This window comes from Podarcis gaigeae (assembly GCF_964106915.1).
Source record: "Podarcis gaigeae genome assembly, chromosome: 17".
NCBI classification, from domain to species: domain Eukaryota; kingdom Metazoa; phylum Chordata; class Lepidosauria; order Squamata; family Lacertidae; genus Podarcis; species Podarcis gaigeae.
The window spans coordinates 32408168-32432509 of record NC_139694.1 but is presented as its reverse complement, the minus strand read 5'-3'; the positions used below and the strand labels follow the sequence as shown (position 1 = coordinate 32432509).

General features: G+C 43.9%; 1 protein-coding gene and 2 long non-coding RNA genes across 9 annotated transcripts in view; 1 reads left to right on the top strand and 2 right to left on the bottom strand.

Moving 5' to 3' along the window:
* LOC310835419 overlaps positions 1-24342 on the bottom strand; it is a 169078-nt gene that overhangs the window by 37669 nt on the left and 107067 nt on the right. The gene's annotated exons all lie outside the window — the stretch shown is intronic.
* Positions 79-22371, top strand: ODAD3 (outer dynein arm docking complex subunit 3). Of its 5 annotated transcripts, none has more exons than XM_083719161.1 (13): positions 79-458; positions 3403-3524; positions 6188-6265; positions 6804-6983; positions 12400-12501; positions 12899-13024; positions 13831-13953; positions 16002-16154; positions 18610-18770; positions 18942-19098; positions 19508-19663; positions 20334-20418; positions 21666-22371. In XM_083719161.1, the coding sequence occupies exons 1-13, from the start codon at positions 374-376 to the stop codon at positions 21803-21805; spliced, it is 1668 nt and encodes a 555-aa protein (XP_083575287.1). In that variant the 5' UTR covers positions 79-373; the 3' UTR covers positions 21806-22371. The 5 variants fall into 5 exon arrangements, 4 of the variants coding, with proteins under 4 accessions (XP_083575287.1, XP_083575286.1, XP_083575284.1 ...); XM_083719160.1 differs by having other exon boundaries at positions 15999-16154; XR_014559364.1 differs by lacking the exons at positions 79-458; positions 3403-3524 and adding an exon at positions 4532-4810 and having other exon boundaries at positions 15999-16154; positions 19512-19663.
* Positions 3675-21297, bottom strand: LOC310835268. Of its 3 annotated transcripts, none has more exons than XR_014559476.1 (7): positions 21201-21297; positions 15970-16073; positions 13808-13908; positions 12703-12827; positions 6738-6830; positions 6073-6329; positions 3675-4414 (listed from the first exon to the last, which is right to left on the bottom strand). It is a non-coding gene; the product is annotated as an uncharacterized lncRNA (long non-coding RNA). The 3 variants fall into 3 exon arrangements; XR_014559477.1 differs by lacking the exon at positions 21201-21297 and adding an exon at positions 20983-21190; XR_014559478.1 differs by lacking the exons at positions 12703-12827; positions 21201-21297 and adding an exon at positions 18474-18607.

Below are 24342 nucleotides of genomic sequence, written 5' to 3'. Positions count from 1 at the left end.
CTTGGTTCCCTTTCCCCCCGCAAAGGGACGACACCAATACATTGCTCGCCTTCCCCCGCACGGCGACGGCGAGGATGGCCGCGGATAGATTTCAGCTGCGGCCTAGGAAAAGCGAGACAACCTGACCTTCTTCCCGCCATGCCTTTCGCAGGTCGCTTCCCTCGGCCAATGGGCGCTTTGCGTCGGAGGAGCTGGTCGCCATGGAGACGGATGCAGGCGAAAGGATGCAGCTGATGGTCGAGTGAGGGGGAAGCAGCCTGGCGAAGCGGGGCAGGGGGAAGACAGGGAGGCTTGGGGACGGGGGCGGCGGTCGTGTGCAGGTGGGGAAGGGACGAGCAGACCCTGCTTGAGGTGGTAGGAGAGATACTCCGCCATGCCAGTGACACAAGCCCTGCAGGGGATTAAGCCCCCGGTCCACGACCAGATTACAGAGCTGCAGAACAAGATACAACTCCTAGGTAAGGGATGCCTGGCTGCTGAGGGGAGAAAAGGGTTCGGAAGTGGGCAAGGAGGCATCCCGTATTGAGTAAGGCTGCTTTTCTGTGCACACTTACTTGGGAGTAAACATTAATTTACTTATAAGTGTGCATAAGCTACCAGTATGAGTTCGACCAAACTGCGGGAGGCAGTGGAAGACAGGAGTGCCTGGCATGCTCTGGTCCATGGGGTCACGAAGAGTCGGACATGACTAAACAACAACAAGTGTGCATAATATAATATATATAATATATATAATATATATAATATACCAAGTGTGCATAATAAAGGGACGCGGGTGGCGCTGTGGGTTAAACCACAGAGCCTAGGACTTGCCAATCAGAAGGTCGGCGGTTCGAATCCTCATGACAGGGTGAGCTCCCGTTGCTCGGTCCCTGCTCTTGCCTACCTAGCAGTTCGAAAGCACGTCAAGTGCATGTAGATAAATAGGTACCGCTCCGGCGGGAAGGTAAACGGCGTTTCTATGCGCTGCTCTGCTTTGCCAGAAGTGGCTTAGTCATGCTGGCCACATGACCCGGAAGCTGTACACCGGCTCCCTCGGCCAATAAAGTGAGATGAGCGCCGCAACCCCAGAGTCGGCCACGACTGGACCTAATGGTCATGGGTCCCTTTACCTAAGTGTGCATAATATTGAACTGATTGCAAATTGTCATGCAGGACCACAAGTTAGGTGCTAGGTTGGCCCAGAAAGTGTTTTTCTGTTTGTCACAGCAATTTTTTGATTTTAAAAAAAGCAACAACTGTGGCGTGTTATGTATTGGGGAAGGATCAATAGCATCTGCCTTTTGTGTAAAAAATACCCCTGTGTTCAACCCACGGGGTCTCCAGGTAGGGATGGGAATAGAAGTTGCCTGAAACCATGGAAACCCATTTCCAGTCCAAGTAGATAATGGTAAGCAAGATGGAGCAATGATGTGATTATTTTAGATGTAGCAATCACTCAGCAGAATCCTCAGGGACAATATTCCATTGCTTCGTTCCTTTTTGCAACACCCTGTAAATTATGTCATTACCACTATTTTGTTAATGGGAAGGCATTAAGGGAAGGGCTCCCTCCTAAAGCTACCCATGGGGAAAATGGAACATTACTAGTAGTCCACTCACTTTTATCTATTCATTTGTGGTAAAAAGGGGTGTGGGAACATGAATGTTTGTCAAACTTCCCTGTTTGAAGGCTTCAGGCTAATTCTTATACACTGCAGATGACCAGACTCCTGGCTGTTGCATTTCAGAATTTTCCCACTTGGATTTCTAACTAACCAGTTGCCCAGTTGCATGTAGTAGTAGTAGTAATAATAATAATAATAATATTTATTATTTATGCCCCACCCATCTAAGCTGGGTTTCCCCAGCCACTCTGGATGGCTTCCAACAAAATATTAAAATATTTAATATTAAAAAATTTAAAACATTAAATATTAAAAAACTTCCCTAAACAGGACCGCCTTCAGATGTCTTCTAAAAGTCAGATAGCTGTTTATTTCCTTGACACCTGATGGGGAGGGTGTTCCATAGGGCGGGCACCACTACAAAGAAGGCCTTCTGCCTGGTTCCCTGTAACTTCGCTTCTTGCAGTGAGGGAACCGCGAGAAACTGGCACAGTTCAGCCACTGATGTGGTTTTGCAGAAACACTCTTAAAAATAAATAAAATTGTATGGCACCTTTCCAAAGTTAAAACCATGCTCAAGGCGGCTTACAACATGAAAAGATGTTACATAATTACAAACATAAAGTAGTCATGACCAATAAATAAAACACATGAAAAAGTACACAGCCAAATTGAACAATTTCCACATAAATCATAATATATAAAAATAAAGATACAAAAATTAATATCAGTAATAGCAACTAAACCTCCCTAAAAAATACCCCAGCCCAGTACAGTAGTCTGTTCAGCAGCCTCAGCTTTTGTAGCTGAAGGCCAGTCAGTCAGTCAGCCCGTCAGGGCCCTGCCCTTCTAGGCCAGGTGGAAAAGGCTAGCAAGGCAGAGAGCAGGTCTTCCAGGACACACAGCCAAGATGTTGCCTCTTAGGAGCAGCAGAGAGGGAGAATGTGAGAACATACTATAGCCATGCTTGTGCTACTACAAAGTCGAGTTAGATGCTAAGTAGTGCTGGTTTCACTGGGTTGTATTCAGCACAGCATGTACTGAGTTCCACTCATACAACAGGACTTCCTTTCTCTGTGCACCCCCTAAAATCTGTTCCAAATGGTGCCCCCAGTCCTCTAGAGCAGATTTTGGGGGGCCCACAGGGGGCTGCAAAGGAGAGGCAAGTTTCTTTGCTCAAGCAAGATGTCTGTTGTGCAAGCAGAACGGCAACATTGGATATAACCCATTAATCCAATTGACTGTGCCAATATCCATATTTCTAGTGAGCACCACAGTCTAATTAATATGTTCAAGTCTTGTACATCCAATACTAGTACACTTTTTGTTGAGGTCTAGAAGTGGAGGGGCATCTGAAAGGTATTTATACTGCCACAGATGTATGATTGGCCTACAATATCTATTTTTGTGGATGGGAAGGAACTACTGAGAAATTTAAAAACACTATTATTTTCAGACTAGAGATACAGACCAAAGCAAAATGCTTGAAACCTCTAAAAGGAGATTGGATTTCCTATTAAAAAGAGGCCTTGTGTTAAGCCTTTTTTGTCCTTGGTTACACTCCTGATTCTAATGAAATACTAAATTCAACTCTCAAAGTATGTCATGTGGTAAAGCATAATTTCTGTCATTTCATTCATTATATAATGTAGCTGCCATAATCACATATCTGTGAGAGGATATGAAGATGACTAAAAGTTACCCAAATTGGCAACTACTTCCACAAGTTTGGCTTTGCTGCTGCTGCTTTTTTGGATGAGCATAAGCAGAGTGGTTTTATTTGTCCTCGTTACAGAAGGTGATCGGAAAGCCTACTATGAGACCACCCAATGGAACATTAAGAAGAACAAGGAGTCAATTTTGCAACTGAGAAAGGAGAATAAGAAGTTGCACAAAACGTTGGCACATCTCCTAGCGGTGAGCCTCATAGCTATTTCCCCCCCTGTTTCTAGCAAGCGGAAATAATGAGCAGAATTTATGATATCAGCTCATGCTGGCACTCATCCCAGACCAAGATCTCTTTTCACTTTGAGATAAGGGCCCCAGCTCTACAGTTCTTCCTTAGGGGTACTCTCATTTTCCTACTCATATTGAAATATTGCCCCTCAATGATGCCAAACTTAGATTCACAAAATGTTTAGGGGTATGCTTACCCCTGTGTCCCCCCAGAAAAAAGCACTGCTTAGGCATGAGTGCTTTTTGGTGGAAAGATATAAAAGCATACATTGTCCATACTTTTACTCTATTAGCAGTCACTGCACAATCTATCAGGGATGCTTCTCAGGAATTCTGGACATTTTGTCCAGGGGCCAAAGCGGTCAACATGGATTTTTAGGTGTTTTTATATCACCTTCATGTGTACATGCTGAAACCAGACAATGGCATTCTATAACCTTTGGGCAATTTGAGATATTTGACTCCAATGTTTGAGTTACCAAGAAAGCTGGAAAGTGTCATGCGGCAAATATTGTTGCTAAAAAAAATTTCAAGCAACATGAATGGTTAGAACTCAAGCAAATCAACAACTTTATTTCAATTTCTGCACTTTAAGATAGTGACTGTATGTGATACTGATTTTGCTGCCCGATAACAAGCTAAAGCTACTTCTGGATACCTTAGACTTTCAAAAACTTCTCCTACCGGCCAAACAAGTTGTATTTACAAATATTGAGAAGAAAAAGCACATGATTAATGTGTTCAAAATGTGTACAGTGTGTCAAAGAAAATGCATGGAAAATATACATGTGCTAACCTGTTCAAGTGTAGCAGCTCAAGTCCTTTGCAATGTTGTCTCTTAGCATAGAGACCTGAAAACACACGAGGAAGCATCCATTATTTTGTTGCAGCCAGTAATCTATGTTGTCATTGTGTGTCATCACAAATGCATCAGGGCTGTTTCAGATGACAGTGGTGTGTTTGTTTTGCTAGTAAGCTACTCCTGGAAGTTTAATATGTCAGGGAAAGTAAGCACGAAAGTGACAAGCCATGGAACACAAGTCATTGGCCTAGGGCAAACTGCAAAGAAACACAAAAGTATTGCTCAAAGTCTGTTAGCAGCCCATTCTGAATCTGACTGTGACACTCTGGGACGTTGTCAAGGTGCTAAGGAAGGAACTATGATGAATAAGACGTTGGAACGGCTGTCAAGCCTAAGAATGAACGAAGGAAACACTGAAGATGTTCTCAGTGAGGCTATAACACTGGTTAGTAGCTGTTATCACCTTTTTCAGCCTGAAGTCCACATTCCCTTCCAGAGGCAGAGGCAAATGTGGGCAGACCAACAAATGTGAATGATACCTTTGTGCAGTGGGCAGTTTTGACACACACTTGCACACCCCTCTCTAGCCTCCAAACAAGCAAAAAGCACCATCAGTGTTCAGGGACTGGCTCCAGCCAAGCAAACACACTCAAGGAGGGTGCAAAGTTGGGTTAGTAAGAGGCATGGGTTGGGGCAAGTCCCATGGGAGAGGTTTGAGGTTCCCCATCCCTGGTCACATTAATGCAGACATGCAAGCAACAAGTGTGGTGGCTGGAAACTCCAAACGCACATTTAATAGGAATATTTTCACAGAATTGTAGAGTTGGAAGGGACCACAAGGATCATCTAATCCAACCCCCTGCTGTGCAGGGATCTTTTTGCCCAACGTGGAGCTTGAACCCACAACCCTGAGGTTAAGAGTCTCATGCTCTCTCTACCAACTGAGCTATCCATTCATGTGCACCAAAGTTTGCTTCACTATCACCACGGAACCACTGGGGAAATGTCAGACATGCCCATTCCCAAGCCATGGTCTGCCAGCTCTGATCCACCACCCAACTAAGCTTTGGTTGGACACACAAGGAAAAACAAAATGTTCGGTTCCAATTGAAATCCCACTAAATGTACGTCCTGTTCCAAAACAGATGCTAGAACTCATCAAATGTAACCATCATTCTGCTAAGCCTTGGAGGAACAGCCCCTTCCCATCTCCCAAGTCTGGAGAAAGATGGGGGTCTACCTGACCTCACACTGAGTTTGTCGCACCAGATTTAATAATGTGCTCGCCAATAGCAAGATGGGAAAGGCCCTTATGCACCCTTCGTTTTTATAATTTTATTGCATACAAAGAGTGGGCTGGACATACAACTTGGGACATTATCATCCTTTGTTCTTCTGCTTGTGTATGTGTATGAGTGGTTTTTGATTAGACCATTATCTGAACTTGCAAAAAAATATTTGGACTCATGCAACACTGCTGATAATCAGTTCCCTTCCTATTCTATCTACTAGAGGTGTTTGTCACCTGGAGATCTGCGTGCTTCTTCAGAGCTGGTCCAATAAAATGTTGCCTTAACTATTTCTTGCATGTTTGCATTTAAAGCATTCCCAGTGTTTCCTCTGCATTTTAAAAAAGATGGAAGAAAGGACTTTGGCTTTTGGTGGGGAAGAGGGGGTGTCGCACATGCCTTTCTTAACACACCCTACCTTCCTACTTGTAAAAGGCAAGCTCTGTTCAAAGAAATATGCTTCCATCTTGTATGCATCTTGGATTTATGTCAGACTTTCAGAAAATGAAACAGTTATTTGGGTTTTTTTTCAGGGAGAAGAAAAAGTCATCAAGGCTGCATTCCACGAACATCCAGCAGAGCAAGGGTCTGTGAAAAATAAAACTGGAGAGGTAGGTGGTGATCCCTGTCCCGTTATATCACTGCACAGAATGAAAATGCAAAAAACTGAAAACCCTGCAACACAAAGGAAAAACAGTGTGTCTATTGGGCAACAAGTTTTTCAGGTTTGCACATTATTTCAAAAACCTGCAGTATCCGTTTGCTCAGAGGAAATAATAGGACAAAAAAATTCACACAACATGAAAAGCTTTCCTGAATTCAGTTTTTTATAAATTTATTTTTCATTTTCAGCTTATACAAATTTTTTGACAAGGAAAACAAATCTTTATAAATCTAACTTAACCTTTCCTTCGAATTCGCTCCCTTCCTTTCTGCGGTTATTTATTTCATATCTTTTTTATTGCTGCATATCCAATTCAAATATAGTTACAAATTTTCCTTTATCTTAAAGCCTTCCTCAATTCAGACCAGTTTCAGCTTTATTAAAACCTATTCTTTGTCTCCAGTCTAATTCACCCTCACCTGGATGCCTGTCTGCACAATCATTGAGGCTTCTTTAATTCTTCTCCTCTTCTCTTTGTTCCAAAGGGTGCTATTCAGATCATCAATCATCGGCTATGTGAGAAAATCAATCAGTTAAACAACCTGAAGCATCAGGTGGAGATGCGGAAACGCAGGCTGGAAGAGCTACAGCTTCAGTATGGTGTTAAAACAAAAGAGATCACTGAAATGCAAGAAATGGAAGAACGGAATATAGAGGCAGCTAAGGTGAGTCAAATCTGAATCCTTCAGAAGGAGGCGGCTGAAAAGCTCCACCATTGGTTCCCTCTCACCAGGCTAGAATGTTGTTGTTAAATTTGTATACCATCTTTTATCTGTAGATCTCAGGGCGGTTCACAACATAAAATTACAACATAAAAGACCTAATATAAATACATAATACATCAGGCTTCCTCAACGTTGGCCCTCCAGATGTTTTGAGACTATAATTCCCATCATCCCTGACCACTGGTCCTGCTAGCTAGGGATCATGGGAGTTGTAGGCCAAAATACATCTGGAGGGCTGAGGCTGAGGAAGCCTGCAATACATAATGCGTAATAAAAATAAAAATAAGAACAAAAACAAATCATTGCTGCAGTGCTGTTGCCACTTCTCTCTCTCTTTGAATGCTTGAAGAGGACTCTTGTCATGGGCACCTCACCTTTTATATTTCATCTCATCTTTTATATATGCAATCATTGATTGCTTTCTGCAGAAGTTGGACTGTTGCAGGTATTATTAGTTGTAGTATTCCAAGCGGAGTCTTTCCTTACCAGAGTCCTGGTTTAGCTAAAAAGAAAGCAGATCAATTGTCACAAAACTTGAGAATGTTAAGTTTATTTGTGCCTGAAGGTGTCCTGGGTTCTCCTCTCTATAGGGACAGACCAGTGCAATATAGTGACAAATTAGTGCAGTGGAGTGGAGAAGTTGAAATGTCTGGATTCCCTGAGTCCTCAGGTCTCTTGAGAAGAAGAACCGATGATTTTGCAAATGGCTCCTTTCTGCTTTGATTCCCTCAGATTGTAGTAAAGCTGCTCTCTAAGGTAACCCAGAGAGCATGTTCTTCTCACAGGGGCAGCTGTAAGGTTGATGTGTCATATCTACTCCTGTAGCTCCTCTCCCTGAGATGCAATGATGAGTTCAGGACCTCTCATGTTTGGTCTCTTTTGCTCTTTGATTGTTACTAATTGGCAATGAGGCATCAGTGTGATGTTTGCATGTCCTTGGCATGTTGAGGATCTCTTTGGAAAAGCACTTTTTCTTCCTAGAACCCATGAATGGCAGTTCTTTTGAGTCTGTGCTATTCTCTCATAATCATAGAACTGTAGAGTTGGATGCAACCCTAAGGGCCATCTAGTCTAAGCCATCTTCCTTGTGACAGCCCTTTAGATATTTGAAGCTGTTCTTGTTAGGCTTGATGGGAGAGGAAATAGAAAAAGCAGATCAAAGGTTATTTATGTATGCTATGACTGCTGCCAGAACTTTGTTAGCCCCAAAATGGAAAGTACCAGAATTACAAACGATAGAGGAGTGGCAGACGAAGATGGTTGATTATGTGGAACTAGCAAAACTGACCTGCAGAATCCAAAATCAGGAGGAAGCAAAATTCCAAAAAGATTGGAGTAAATTTATGGAGTACATAAATAATAACTGTACAAATTTGAAGACTCTGGCAGGACTGAAATAAATCTTACGATGTAGACAGGATTGGATACAATAAGAAACTGTGCAAAAGTAACTGACATAAGAAAACCTGTTGACTGTTGAATTTTACTGTATTTTGTTTGTTTGTTTGTATTAAATGAAACACCAATAAAAAGCATTTTTAAAAAATAGATATTTCAAACTGGCTATCATATCATCTCTCAGTCTCCTCCAGACTAAACATGCCCAGGTCCTTCAACCATTCCTCATAAGGCTTGGTATCCGAGTCCTTTATCAACTTGGTTGCCCTCCTCTGCACATGTTCCAGCTCGTCAATATCCTTCCTAAATTGTAGTGCCCAGAACTGGACTTGGTACTCCAAGTGGAGTCTGACCAAGGCAGAACGGAGCATTGAAAATGGAAATAATAATAATAATAATAATAATAATAATAATAAGAAGAAGAAGAAGAAGAAGAAGAAGAAGAAGAAGAAGAAGTTAACTGACATTTACAGTGCAGGACATCCTGACATTCTAGATCTGGTTATCCTAAATCGGATGTCATCTAAGAATGGCAGCTTTCCTTCCAAGGCAAGCAACAGCTGTGGGAGAGCAGGACTGATCTGGACCAGAACTAGAGCAGGAATAAAGGACTTAATTTCTATCCCTTTCCTCCCAAGCCTGCGGTTGCAATCCTGATGAGCCCCTCCTCCTGCTGCTGCTCTTTATCAAAGAAAAAACAACCAGTTGCTAACATATAATATAACGTGTAATTTGACTCACCATTTCTTTCTGGCAGCTTATATGAACACACCGCAAGAGGGAGGCAAAGAACCACTGCATTACTTTCCTTAATTGTCCCCATTCTAGATACTTAGCTGTAATAGATGTAGTAGATTGCCCAGTAGGCAGACTAAGCACATGCTTTGGGCACTAGCAAAACAGGGGAACAAAAACAAAAAAAAACAAGAAGAAGAAAAAGTTTTTGGGAAGAATTGGACATTCAATATTAAAAAACAAAACAAAATTAAAATATTCTGGGGGATGCATTCACAAAGAGATAAAAAAGATGTTCAAAATCTCTATAGAAAAAAAGCCAGAGGCGTATTTGCTGGGCATTTTAGGAAAAGATATCCCACAGTATAAGAAAATATTATTCTTATATGCTACAGCCACAGTCAAACTAGTCTTGGCAAAAAACTGGAAAGGAGGTACTACCCCCACAAAAGAAGACTGGTTGAATAAACTATGTGAATATATAGAACTGGCAAAGTTAACAGCTGCCGTAAGACACCAGACAAATCTGAAATTAAGGAGCGTATGGCAATGTTTTGAAGACTATATGAAAAAACATTGGTCTAAAGATAACATGTTAATATGCATAGATTAAGTATGTATAGCTGAAATAGATAGAATTGATATATTAGGAATATCAGGGATAATATATGAAAGATGCAATGGTAAAAAGACTGTAAAAATAAAGAACGTTGAGTTTTGGGGAAGGGAAGCCACAGGGGGAATTATTGTTTTCTTTTGATTTTATTTTATTTTTTATTTTAACTTATGTTAACTTTTATTTTATTTTGTGTGTGTGTGTGTGTTAAGCAAGAAAACCAAAGTAAAAAACAAAACAAAAAAACCAACCAATTGAAATAGTCACCGCGGGGGGAAATCAGAAGTTGGTTAGACTTACACTCCACTACACATTTTCCCTCAAGTTTCTGTTCTCTATTACTGATCCCCACCTAAACCGGGAGGCATCCTACTTATGTAGTTCAAAATAATGCAAGGAAGTCAGATCCTGTCATGTGGTGTGATACAGTGGTTCTTCGGGTTACAGACACTTCAGGTTACAGACTAACCCAGAAATAGTACCTCAGGTTAAGAACTTTGCTTCAGGATGAGAACAGAAATTGTGCAGCAGCAGCAGGAGGCGCCATTAGCTAAAGTGGTACCTCAGGTTAAGAACAGTTTCAAGCTAAGAACAGACCTCCAGAACGAGTTAAGTTCTTAACCCAAGGTACCACTGTATATCTATATTTTGATTTCTTTTGTTTTGAAATTTTGTTTTATGGTTTACTATTGGTTTTATTTTGAATTACATATGGGGGCACCATCATCTTTTCAGTGCTTGGAGCATCTAAGGTCTTAATTCTGTCTTGTAAATGGAGCTGTCCGAAATTGAGAAATTGCCGTACGTGCCCTATTCTCAGATGAGGACATCAGGACAGAGAGAAGGGAGATGAGTAGCTCACTGAGATACTGAGGACAAAAGCTCAGTGCCTGAGCTCCCAAGCCTTAATTCATCCACCAGACCTCTTTACTGTTCCTGTTAGTGATATGATAGGGATACTGTTCCACTTTTAGTCCTCTGATATGAATGATTTATGCACTTGAATATACAGGCAGGAGCTACACTGATACACACCTTCACAAACCCATGAACAAAGTATGTATTCTCCACCCTGTGATTAATATACTCAGTACATTTTGGCTGTGAATGGGCAAGAGCTCAGAGCCATAAGAGAAGGACCCATAATTCAGTGATGTGGTTTGCTTTGTGTGCATAATCTCTCAGGTTAAATTCCTGGCATTATCTGACACAAGAGGATAACAAGGCTGTAGACCCAATTCAGAGCATACAGTACTGGGGTACAAAACAGTTGTCTGGGTTGGCTTGGGAGCTTCATATGTTCTTATGAAGGTTCAAATCAAAGCTTAGCTTGTCCTGCAGCTAACTGCATGTGCACATGTGTGGGATGTTTTTATCTACAAGAGGAAAATTGTGTGGTAGTTTGGAAAAATAAGCATTCTTGAAAATGTAGGCAAACATCCTCTATCAGATGCAATTAACCATGTGCAAATGCATGAATGTGTTATCTGACTGAAGTATTGAAAGGATTATTTTATTAGATGGTAAGAGCACATAACTTGGTTGCTGTATAATGACACAACATCACTGTGTTCTAATTTTTCAAATGCTAGAGTATCTTTGTTTAAACAATCTTAGGTACTTATATTGGTGTTTGATATCTTTCTAAGAGATATCAATATCTCATTATTTTTCTAAGAGAGAGACTCAAGCACCATTTTGAACATCCAGTTATACAAAACCTAATGCTTAGCACCTACTGTAGTCAGTGCTTTTTTCCCTCTCATTTTGACTCAAGAAAATCACCATTTTATAGTTCAAATCGGGGAAAATAAATACAGTAAATGGACAAAAGTACAAAGATTCACAAAATGTTTAGGGGTATGCGTCCCCCTCCATCCCCCCAGGAAAACAAGCACTGACTATAGCTAAATGAATTGAAAAACAAGCAGTTTCAACCAGCAGATCACAGGAATCTGAATAAAGGTATCACCTAAATTTCTGTAAAACAAGCAGAAGAGATTCTTGGAACTTGCCTCAGAAAGCGGGGGTTTCTAATGTATTCTGATTACTTAAATAAAACTTGTTTGAGTAAAGGAAGTAGGAAGACAGTGGTTGTATTCAACCAAGTTCTTGTTCCCTCAATCCTGTCTGTGCATGAATGTCATTAGAGGAGAAGACCACACATGCCAGACAGGTGACTTTTCTCGCCCACCACCCATCCTGCCAAATCCTGAGGTCTTGCGCCGGGGACTATTCTCCACTTGCTGGCTGAGCTATACCAGCATTTTGTTTTCCCTTCCAAGCTGGCAATGTGCCAGGTCCGTTTTTTTCCTTGTTCTGTCACCATGGAGCGATCACCATGTTTGCTCACCTTGAAGATTCCCTACAACTCAATGAGGTCATTGTAAAAATTTCCACTGACTTGTAAAACACTTAGGATGGTTGTCAGTCCAGCCATTTGCAATCTGATGGACGTGGGAATGGAAAGATTAGACTATAGGACCTGAAAGTTGCTTGCATCCCTGCAGCTGTAACTTGGGAAAAGGACATCTTTGAACTAGATGGATTTTTGGAGAGACTTCATCCTACTGGCTGCTAGCTCAATTTGCTGTTCTTTATATCCAGACACTGCGAACGCTGGAGAACCGACTGGAAAAGGCCCGATTTAAGACTGATGAGGCCCAACGCATCACCGGCATGTACCAGAAGTTAAAATCGCATATGCAGGTGAGACACAGACACACTCTTAGATAGGAGTGGGGAAACTTTTCCAACCCAAGAGCCAAGTTTCTTCATGAGTAATGTTCTGGGGGCTAAATGGCAGGTATGGTTGGACCAGAGCCTCACATGTAATCCTTCCACCTGCACATTTGCCTCCTGTTCACCCACAGGGCAGGTAAGTAGGTTAAACAGAGAGACTGTACTCACCCAAGGTCACAAAGTAAGCTTTGTGGCTGAGTGAGGATTTGAACCCTGATCTCCCAGGTCCTAGACGCACTGAGTTAAGTGGGTTAGGAGCCATTGAGCGAGTTAGATGATTAGGGATTTGTGTTCTGCAAAGATGAATGAGGCATCAAGGCTGTTTGCTCCACAACCACCCTGGAATGCTTCATCCCTTTTCTAGGAGCAGAGCCTGCACTTCCAGAACAAGCTGGATGCTATGGAAACTGAGATCTTACGCCTGCGCAACGAGCTTAAGGACCTGGAAAGCGTGAACACGGAAGCCCAACATGCTCGTGATACAGCCAGGGTAGGGAGTCAGCACAGTGTTGGATACAGGATGAAGGGGCAGTCATGGTTTGTGGCTACTGTGTGGTGAGGAGCAATACAGTTGTACCTTGGTTCTTGAATGGAACCCGTTTCAGTAGTCCGTTTGACTCCCAAAACCGTTCGAAAACCACGGCGCAGCTTCTGATTGGCTGCAGGAGCTTCCTGACTTAATCAGAAGCCACATCAGATGTTCAGCTTCCCAAAAAAATTCACAAACCGGAACACTTCCGAGTTTGCAGCACTCGGGAGCCAAAACGTTTGAGTCGCAAGGCGTTCAAGAACCAAGGTATGACTGTATATAAATGTTCAACTTGTGTAATAATTAAATAATACAAGACCTCCCACTGTAAGGAGATTCTCACTAGGGGCTGCAGTTATAATTAATTTTATTTGCACACATATTATTCATTTCACATATTTTACTCTGTTCTTAAGAGTCATACTTTCAAAGAACTTGGGGTTTGTTCCAGAGAATTTTTAAGCTTTTAAAGCAAACATATTAGCCTAGAACTCTTATTTAAAACAAATAAAATAAGAGTTGGGTGCCCCTGTATTAACCACACAACTCTAATTGTGATCTAGTGTTGAGTAGGTTAGGAGAGAGCACCAGGAAGTGGTCCTCAGGGAACATCACAACATCCCCGAGATTGGAGTCTCACCACATTAATGGGTGTATTGGGCTGTCCAAAAACAGGCCTAAGAGGTGCAGAGATGTTCACAGTGCATCCTATTTAGAGATTACAAGGGCAGGACAGTAGCTCACCTTCTCTTCCCTCCAAAATGCAGGCACAGCTCCTGAACCAAGAAGAAATCATCTACCGAGAACGGAAAGTTCGTGATAAGAAGATGAAGGATCTGAAGAAGCTGACCGAGGAAAAGAGAGCGCAGAATGAGCGTACAGAGAGACGGGTACTGTAGGGTTTTCTTCTCTCCATAGTGACTGACACTCCCCAAGTCCGTCCCCTGTCTTCAGACTGACTATAGACCAAAAGGATATTTTGCCTGTTAGATAGCTTCTGCTTTTCTTGGTGCTAACAGCAAGAACATAAATCTCAGAAGTGGACTAGATAAAGATCACAAATGTCTGAAATGGGCAAGCAGCCACTCTCTGACTCTGAACAGGCCTGAATGTGCTTTAAACCTCCTGTAACGAGAAAAGAGGAGTTAGGTCTTATTATTATAATTCTGCCCCCACTAGCAAATTCTGTGGTTTTGCTGCATCTGTGTGAAAGTGCAGAAGTCATAACACTGTCTGTGAACTGTCAGTGGGATTCCATAGCAAAAAATTTAAAATCTAACATCAGTCCTATTTAGCTTTAACAGGACAATAACAAAAGGGATTTTAACCCAGGACTGGGGAACTTTGTGGCCTGCCAGATGTTCCTGTATTACAATTTGTATGATCCCAAGCTGGCTGGGGCTGCTGGTAGTTAAGAGTCCGACAACATTGAGAGGGCTATGGGTCCCTGCCCTCAATCTAATGTCAGCCAGGGATCTGGGCAAGGCCCATCTCTTTCCCAGGTGTGGCGTTATGGCTAGTCAAGTGAATTTTTGGTCCTTAAGGTTTGGCCACAAGGTTTGGCAACTGAACTCAAGCCCTGGGTATGGAAATTACTAGACTGTTTAGGATTGTTTCATTACCCAGCTGAGGCTCAGGCCACTAAGGGCATTTTAAAACATTTTAGAGGCCAACTGTCGCACCATGAATCCCTCCCCACCTTTGCTGTTTCCTCTTCCATCTACGTGTAAAATTTTGTTAAATAAATAAAAAGTTGCTCGCGAAGAGGCTCAGTGGATGATTTTTCTGAGCACCCGATTGATCTCTGCATCCAGTTAAGAAATAATTACCATATTTTTCGCTCTATAAGACGCACCTAGTTTTTGGAGGAGGAAAACAAGAGGGGAAAAAAATTCTGAATCTCAGAAGCCAGAACAGCAAGAGGGATCGCTGCGCAGTGAAAGCAGCAATCCTTCTTGCTGTTCTGGCTTCTGGGATAGCTGCACAGCTTGCATTCGCTCCATAAGACGCACACACATTTCCCCTTACTTTTTAGGAGGGAAAAAGTGAGTCTTATAGAACAAAAAATAGGGTGGTTTATGTAGCAGCTAAGCAATTATATCCTCCTTTATGAAGTGGGGCTACTTTGTTTATTCCCTCCCATGAAAGGCTTTAATCAGGGTGCCCTGACTAATCTGAGGGTGGGCTAATGTGGATGTGATCAATGACTTAGAAGATCCTGCCAGGGGAAAGAGCAGGGCGAGATTATCTTGAAGCTCTGTGCCTTGATTACCCAGAGGCCCTTTCACATATTGCCACCTGAACTGCGTTCCAAGGGAGTTCTCGGCCCCTTTTTAATTTAACATCTCATTGGCTGGGTGATCTCATCTATACTCCAAGGAAGGTGATCAAAGGTCTTCTGGTTGCCACCAGCTGTCCAGGGCCGTGACACAATTGTAAAGGGGAGAGGCAGTAAAGAAGGGAAAATCATTAAACAGATGAAAACACTGGCAGGGTTATTGTGACAACCTTCAGTTTTATAGGAGTATATATTTAAAGAAGATGAGTAAATGAGCAAATTAAGTTAATTTGGATATGCAGAAGATATTAAGAACAAATTTAAGGAACCGCAGAAAGAGGGGGAAGGAAGTCAAGTTTTGAAATGTCAAAATGATTGTGAAATTAGTGAAATGTATAAAATTAGTGAAATGTATAAACTTGAAAAGTATAAACAAACAAAGGCTAAAAATAGAAGAAGGGAAAATCATTCAAAATGGGGGGGGGGGTTAGAAAGAAATCTAGTCAGTTCAGCATACAATAAAATGAGGCAGGAGAGGAATTAAAAGCAAATCAACACTCAACTGGCAAGGCCTTAGCATAACAGAAGCCATTTTGAGATTTTTTTGGTTGGGCTATGTGTACTGTACCTTGTCCACATGCACTCCATTTGTTTCAGCAGTCTCAGAAGGACCGTATCCCATTTGGAAGTGACGACGTACTCAAGGAGCCCCAGGTCAAGAAATCAACTATCCTGAAAAGCAAACAAGCCATGTTCACTGCAGCAGAGGCCTTTGACAAGATCCGAGTAGCCACTGGCGTCACAAATGCAAATGTAAGAACTTTGCCCGCTGCCTCCTCCCAGACTCCTTCCTTTGCTGAGAGAGGGCAACATTAGGTCACTGTTAAACCCACCCTCCCAGTCCCTTTCCAGACTTAAGATGCTTGTTATTTCTAGCTCCCCAGTCTGAGATTAATCCAGTCAACAACATTAGTTGTTTTTGGTGTGGATCAGGTTGCTCTAAATGTATCAGACCTGCCTCACATTCACTGGCAACGTATTTAGGAAGCCCAGCCAGTGTTCCGACACTGTCAGGGTTTGCACCCCAAGATTCAGAAGGAGAAATAGGCAGCTTGCTGGAGGGGGGGGGGGGGAGTCTGTTTTATCACTGTATAATTTGCAAAGTAGCCCAAATTCAACCTCCAGCTTGTCCATTGAAACAGAAACAAAGCAAGTTCAGGATACACCAACGTGCAATTCCTGCTTAATTTTCTTTCCGAAAGGAGTTCCTGGGGGGAGGGGGTGATGCTGCTAATTTTGTTGCCCCCAGACGAACTGCAAACAGAAGTGAATTTAGCCACCCTTCTCAGATTGGGAGAACAGCTTCCTGACTACTCTCCCTTCTTTCAGGCAGAGGACCAAATAATAAAACTCAGAATTGATCTGTATCTTTCCTCGCCCCCGTTTTGCAGCAGCTCCAGCACATCCCATGACTGTTCCCTGCTGATATGCAGTTGACGCCACAAGTCCAATTGTTGCTCGGGGCACTAGTTATTCATGTGTGACGGCAAAACATTCTCTGCTCTCCATGTACCAGCTGCTGCCAGCCAATCAAAACTTAGTTATCCTTTTCTCTTGCAGGCTGTGTTCTTATGCCATTCTGGGCAAATTCCATTCATAAATTTATTCCTTGCCCTTAGTTGATTTTTCTCATGACTTTGGTCTCTACTTAAACATCCCAAAGACGCCCTGGTTAAAAAAAAAAAAAAGGATTTCTAGGAAAACCGGATGTCCATTCCCATTCAGGTCTTCTGCACTGTGAACCCAGCAGGAATGCTGCTGTGCCCGTAGGAGGCTCAGGCTTGCAGCCAAGCTATCTATGCACAATCAATTGTTGCTTTTTGGCAGGAGCCAGACCTGCAGACAGCCACCCACTGACGTAGTTTAGAGGCACTTGTGCTGCAGGTTCCTGGAGGGCAAAAGGCCAAGGACATGAAATCTGGATCTTTTCCAGTAAATCTGAGGGACTGGAGAGGATGTGCTTGTGGCAGGGCTGGATTAATTGAACCTATGTTGATGAAAATCATTGGATGCCCCTCCTGTTGTCTTCTCCAGTTGGAAATTTTTGACCCGCTTCCTCCATGCCTGAAATTTCAGAGCTGTGTCTTGTCCTGTAAGCAGCATTGCCTGTAAGCATGACTGTCCCATGAATGACACAGACCATTTTAATTTACTCTCAAGCTGCTTTTTGGACCCATTGCAAATCCATTTGATCACAAGGCACCCAAACTAGACAGGAAAGTTTCAGGTTGGTTCTAGAACCAGGACAACTGTCTTTTGCAAGACTTCTCTGTGCTCCAGACTTCTCTGTGCTTCTGGTAGCTTCTAAGCCAAAGAGATACCCCATTCTGAGATTGCCACACTTTGATGGTGTGCTGGCAGTTTTGCATTGTCTTGTCTCATGCCCCTGTGCTGCTGGTTGCTCTCTTAACTTGGTCTGCTTGAACTGTAAGAATTCATCTTTTGGGGAGCTTGGATACCAGCAGTTGGCTCTAGCAGAGACAGGAGACTTTGCTGGCCACAGTGGTTTCCCTATTGAGGCTCCTTTTGATGTGTGCAGTAATACCTCTGGTTACGAACCTCTTTGGGTTACGAATTCTGCTAACCTGGAAGTAGCTGCTCCTGGAAGCAAACTTTGCCCCGGGATGCAAGCAGAAATCACGTGCCAGAAGCGTGTGCACGCAGCGGGGGCCCCATTCACAAAAGCGTTCCTCAGGATAAGAACAGCTTCCAGTTACAAACGGACCTCCAGAATGAATTAAGTTTATAACCAGAGGTACCACTGTACAGTGGTACCTCTAGATACAAACAGGATCCGTTCTGGAGCCCCATTCGCATCTGGAAGCAAACGTAACTAGCGACGGCACATCTGCGAACATGCGCGTCGCTTTTCGCCACTTCTGTGCATGACGTCATTTTGAGCGTCTGCACATGCGCAAGCAGTGAAACCCAGAAGTAACGCGCTCCGTTACTTCCGGGTTGCCGCGGAGCACAACTCGAATGCGCTCAACTCGAAGTGTATTCAACCCGAGGTATGACTGTACTGTAGGAGGCAAAAGGGCCAGACATGACCAATAAGATCTGCAGGCTTGCCTCAGAGCTGTGGTGGATCCTATCGTTCCACGGCTGCCTCTTATTTGCATGGAAAGAGTAGCATGCATGCCGAGCAGGCAGGGGCCAGATTCATACAGCTCTGATACTTCCATTCATCCCTGTGAAATCTTGACAGGATGTTATGGCCTGCTTCGCGGCTCAAGAAGAAACCTTCAAGCACCTGGAGGAAATGAAGAATGAGAATGAAGAGTCCCTGGTGCGACTAAAAGAGGAGAGGGATGTATTGCAACGTGAACTTGAGCACACCAAGTACTCGGGAGAGGCCCGGAAGGTGGGGTAAGTTGGCTCCTCCACTTGTATCACTTGGCTTACAGGCAAGAGCACATGTTGGCGATCCGCCATGCAGAGTGTGCCAGTTCTTGCTCCCTGACCCACATGAGGGTTAGGAGCTGGGGGGCTCAAGGGTTCTCTTCTGTGAACCACCCCACCCCCTCTCCCACCCCCCAGGGCCCAGAACCTTATGAAGGAGTTACGCGCGCATCTGCAAAAAGAAGAGAAGAGGCGTGATGCAACCCGGGAAGAGCTGTCCAAGGTGAACAAGGTTCTGCTCAATGCCAAAACTGGAGTGGAGCATTTGGCCTCCAAAGTGCAGCACATCAAGCTGGTGAGTGCACAGCTGAGCATGTCCTGGCTCTACAGCAGGCAGCTCCCCACCCAACACACAGCGTACAGCTCAATCAATACCATAACCAAGACCGTACCTCTGACCTGCATGATGTTCCCAACAATCTGCACTACTTGGCAGCACCATCAGTGGCAGGTTGAGGCTCTCCATTGAGGAGGAGAGTCTTGGAGGAAGAAAGCAGGGGCTAATGGTTATAGCAGCAGCTGTGAGGCAGAACTCCAGGGTTCTGTTCACCTCACTGAAAGATATGCTTATAGTAGGGTAACAGGATTTTGCCCTTGTTCCCTCCCTGTGTGGCCCTGATCAAGTAGCTGTTCCAACAAGTTCATAGGTTTCCCTGCTGTGCCCCATTGGGCAGAAGCTAGTGAACATCTCTTCTTCTCCCTAGGAAGATAGCCGCTTTGCTTCTACCCAATTGAACGAGAAAGCCAGTGATTATGTCCTTGATCTCCTGGCCCAGACAGAGGAGAAGCTGCTGTTCCTTATGGATTCTCTCAAGAATCGAGACAAGAAGGAACTTCTCCAGAGAATTGAAGACGTGGAGGTGGGTTCAGATAAGGTTGAGAGGGCCAGACTAATTTGTCTTCTCAGTCACCTTTGTTGGGATTTTCTACACAATGACATATTCCCCAATTCACCAGGTAGTGATAATCCACATGGAATTGTGGGGTTTAGCTTCCTTTGGATAAGAGGGCATCAAGACTTGTGATTTCCCCCCCCTATTTGCTTTATTTCCAAATATACAACTGAGCATTTGGGGAGCAGACTCCTAAAGCACTCAGTGCAGTTGCTAATTCTGCCTCGGTTCTCCAAAGGGAGCAACTTGTGTTTCCCAGGCACACTCCTGTTTCAGCTAAGCACACACTGATCTATCCTTGCCCTGCCTAAATTCAGACTGGCTCCAAACTCTTTGCACTTCTCTTTCGCCCTCCATTTTCAAACTCTGGTAGGTCCTGAATTCCGAGAACATAAATTTCTCAGCCATTATGGCTGCATTCCAGTTATTAAGATTCTTCTATTTAATCCCTGACCCGATCAGGTGACATTAAGGCAAAACATGACTCAGTCAAAGTTACAAAGACAATACATTTCAAGTCAGGCCAGAATTGCTGAGCTACGAGGTCTGCTGGGCTTTGCCCTAACACACAAGGAAATGAGTGGCCCCTCCCCATTTCCCATGGTCCCAGTGTAACCTCTGTCCTATGTTGTTGCAGTTCCATTCTAAACTTGAAAGAAGGCTGCCTGCCTACAATACGAGGGTCAAACTACCCACCGCACAGAAGCCAGACATGTATTATGGTGAGTCTCAGCAGCAGGTATCCAAGTTTTCTAACACATGGCCATTGGATAGAAGCTACATTGCACAGTGAGAGCCTTCCCTGTAGGCAAATTCTGTTGCCTCCTGTCTACTTTTGTGCTCTATAGCTTCCATAGCTGATAGCTTTGGGTTCCATATACTAAGCTAACTTCTGCAGGTGGGTACAATGCAAAGCAATACACAAGAAGCTTAGTGGACTGTGGCTGTGGACTGTTTGTCGTGTTAGCCATGCCACAATTTTGTGGGAGCATAGAATGTGCTTGTGGGCATAGAACTGTTTCCTGAATTTTAAAAAAAGTTGTTTTGAAAAGAGAATTTGTAACTCTTGTGGGTGTGCGGGTAAGTTTTAATGCACGTCTACAATGCCTGCTAAAATTTCTGAAATCGGATAAATGGCTTAATTGGATTTTCAGCAGAGAGGGGAAATGAGCAAAATGATAATGACTTTTACAAAACACTGAACATTATACAAAACCAGAGTAAATATGCATGTTTGCATACTTTACAGAATTTCTTTTTTAAAAAAAATCCAGTATTTTGACTACCTGGGCATTGAATTTCTCTCCTGTATTGCACAGAGTTCACACAGCCCTTGTCTTAGCACACTGTGGGCTCTTTGGTAGTTTTAAGTTACAGGTTCTCTGTGGGTGGCAGCTGTGTGGCACAGGTCTTCTCTGCCTATGACATCACTGGCCTTGAACACACAGCTATGGGGCATTGGCACACCTATGTTTCCCTTTGTGACGTCACAGATGTAGACTACCTTTCTTGGCCTTTGGGCTATGGGCTTTGTTGAGGAGCAGCCTTTCTCCGTGGCTGTAGACTTGGTTATGATGTCATAGTGCAGGGCTTGGAACCTTAGCCTTGTGACCTCATGCATGATGATGATGATGATTCTATTTATTGAATTTATATACCGCCCTATACCCGGAGGTCTCAGAGAGGTTCACAAAACAAAATCAAAATATAAAACCACAAAATATTTACTCAAAATAAAAACAATAACCCTCCCACCCCCAAAATAACCCCACCAACCACATTTTAAAAGGTCATAGGATGTCAATCAAATCAACCACCTGATTAAAAAGGAACGTTTTTGCTTGGTGCCTAAAGGTGTCTAATGAAGGCGCCAGGCGAACTTCACTGGGGAGAGCATTCCACAGACGGGGAGCCACCGCAGAGAAGGCCCCGCTCTGGTGTTGCCACAAACCCTTTGGTCTCTTTGCAGATGAGGAGGATAGCGGAGAGGATGATGCAGATGTGGTGACCCGTGCAGCCCTGAAGCGTCAGTCCCAGCAGATAATAGAATCGAAGACCAAACGTCGCACCCGCTACAGAAAGAAGGAAGGGAAGCTGCATCCTATGTAGCCCCCCTCCATACCTTCCCCTGATCCTGCAGTGCTCCAGAGTCCTTGGCTATTAAAGGTGCCTCCCAGCCACTGATTTTCCGTGTGAGCCAGTCCCACACTTCACTCCTGCCAAGTCTGCAGGCCCCAGGAAAGGAGAAACATGACCGCTTTGTGGATCTGTTTCCCGTGCTGGCTGAGAGCAGGCAGGGACCTACAGTGAGCTGCAGCCAGTGCATAGCTCCTGCTCTCCCTGCCTTTCAGCTCTCACCTATGTGAAAAGCATGGGGTCTTCAGTGGGTGGGGTGGGGTGACTTGGCCCTGGTGTTTGTCAGGAAGGAAGAGGACGCACCTCGCCCACCTCCCAGCTAAATTAGACTCTTTTCCAGAATCTCTCAACCCTGAGCAGAGATACTCCCCACCGTGCCTTTAGTTTGACTGATTTTCCCCCTTGCTCCAGCCACAATCACCCCCCTGGTATATCTGGATTGAGGTGGGGGCTCAGAGTCAGTTACACTCTGGTTGCGGAATGGGGTTACTATGTGCTGTGTTTGCTGTGTATGATGCAATAAACCCTGTTCAGGCTGAGTTGCCTTGTCTGTGCTTTTGTCAGCGATGGGGTGGACTGTAAATACAGGGTTGGCTTTTTGGTGTAAATCTCCTGGATACAGGCTTCTTTTAAAAAGAAGCATAGCCTGGTTAGTTGATGTTAGCCAGACAGGTGTCCCTCAGCTTCTCTGCTAACTGACCATCAGTGGTGATGCCAGATCCATAGTGTGTCGCTGTCATTTCAGACAATCACACCCACTGAAAAATGGTGAATTAAAAGACCAGAAACTGTATTGTGGGATCTCATGTCTCTCTAATCCACATGGTGCACTCCTTCTAACTGGGCTTGGCCCAGGTTTGTTTGTATTGCAAACAAAGAAGAGCAGGCGGCCTTCCTTGGTTGTTTAGATCCCATGTTATATATTGGCTGGGATGCTGCTGTGGAGGCTAAGAATGTCCCCATGGGGGGAGAAAAGGCTCTGAGAGAGCAGAGGTGTGGGGAGGGAGGGGGCTGCAACACCCAGAACAAAAATGCAGAAGGAGTTGTAGTGGGTGTGCTGAGATAAAGTCATGTGTGGACTCATGGGCAACAATTCAGCAACTGCTCCAGTACAGTTAACCCCAGGTTAAGTACTTAATTTGTTCTGGAGGTCCGTCCTTAACCTGAAACTGTTCTTAACCTGAAGCACCACTTTAGCTAATGGGGCCTCCTGCTGCCACCGTGCTGCCGCCACACGATTTCTGTTCTCATCCTGAAGCAAAGTTCTTAACTCTTAACCCGAGGTACTATTTCTGGGTTAGCGGAGTCTGTAACCTGAAGTGTATGTAACCCGAGGTACCACTGTAAACTATATCATGTAGATTTTCTTTGTATAGTATTTGTTTCTTCTGTCCTGTGTGGCAGAATCATGCACTCACAGAATAATAGAATTGTAGAGTTGGAAGGGACCCCCAAAGTCATCTAGTCCAGCCCCCTGCAATGGAGGAATCTCAACTACAGCATCCATGGCAGAGGACCACCCAACCGCTGCTTAAAAACCTCAAATAAACCTCCCGAGGCAGTCCCTTTCCACTGTCAAATATCTCTTGTCAATTTTGATTTCTATTCTTCCTTTCAGTCTACAAAGACCCTTGGGGCAGCTTCCATTAAAAACAAATCAGATTTATCCAATCACTTGGGGGACTCGCTCCATGGTTGCATGTCCTCCCCACCCCCATCCCACCCCCTTCATTAACGCTGCAATATTCACTCGGACTGTGTGCACATTAGTGGCATAAAACAAAGCAAGGTTGTTTTCCTCTGCTGTGTTTCAAGTCACATTTGCACGTGGCTGGACACACCAGAGAGGGGATAGGGGTGCCCACCTAATTTGTGCATTACCTAATTTGTTTTCCCACACTTGCAGTTCCACCCCCCTCCCCAGCTCCTGTTCAAGGAATCTGCCATCTGCATATGCACAGATGCTGTCTGAACTGAACACAGCTCAGCTTAACTGCATCTTGCATTTTCAAGTTGGATGGAAGTGGGGGTAAGGAATGAAGGAACATAGTTTCTCAAGAAACTACAGGATACCTATGGATTTTGGCTAACATCAAGTGCACTTCAGACATCAGTGGTGGGAGCACACTGGAGCCTTGTAAGGACAAGTCCCAGTGAACTCAGTGGGACTAATTTGGGAGTAGATTGCGCTGTAAATCGTTGTGGCTCTTCTTACTGACTCTCACTGAGCTGCTCTTGGACACAGCAAATGGTTCCCACTGGCCAAGAGCAGGGAGGGAATAGGCAGCTGAAGTGACTTGGTGAGTTGCTAAGCCACCAGCGGGTGTTTGACTCATTTTACGACTCCTGTTTGCATTTTATCATATTACAGTTTTATTGTCGTGATGCCTATTCAGAAGCTGCCCTGGAAACACTCCTGGGCAGCACAGAATTGTGAAAAATAAATATTCTCTGCTGTCCAGGGACTCGGATCAGCTGGCAACAAGGGAATGCCAGGGGTGGACTTTGGT

Excerpts from the sequence above, each read along its gene's own strand:
- ODAD3 (XM_083719158.1), top strand. The coding sequence starts at position 4,559 with ATGTCAGGGAAAGTAAGCACGAAAGTGACAAGCCATGGAACACAAGTC. Across the intron at positions 12,502-12,898 it reads AGTTAAAATCGCATATGCAG|GAGCAGAGCCTGCACTTCCA; the intron begins GTGAGACACAGA and ends TCCCTTTTCTAG. Across the intron at positions 18,771-18,941 it reads GGAGAGGCCCGGAAGGTGGG|GGCCCAGAACCTTATGAAGG; the intron begins GTAAGTTGGCTC and ends CCCACCCCCCAG.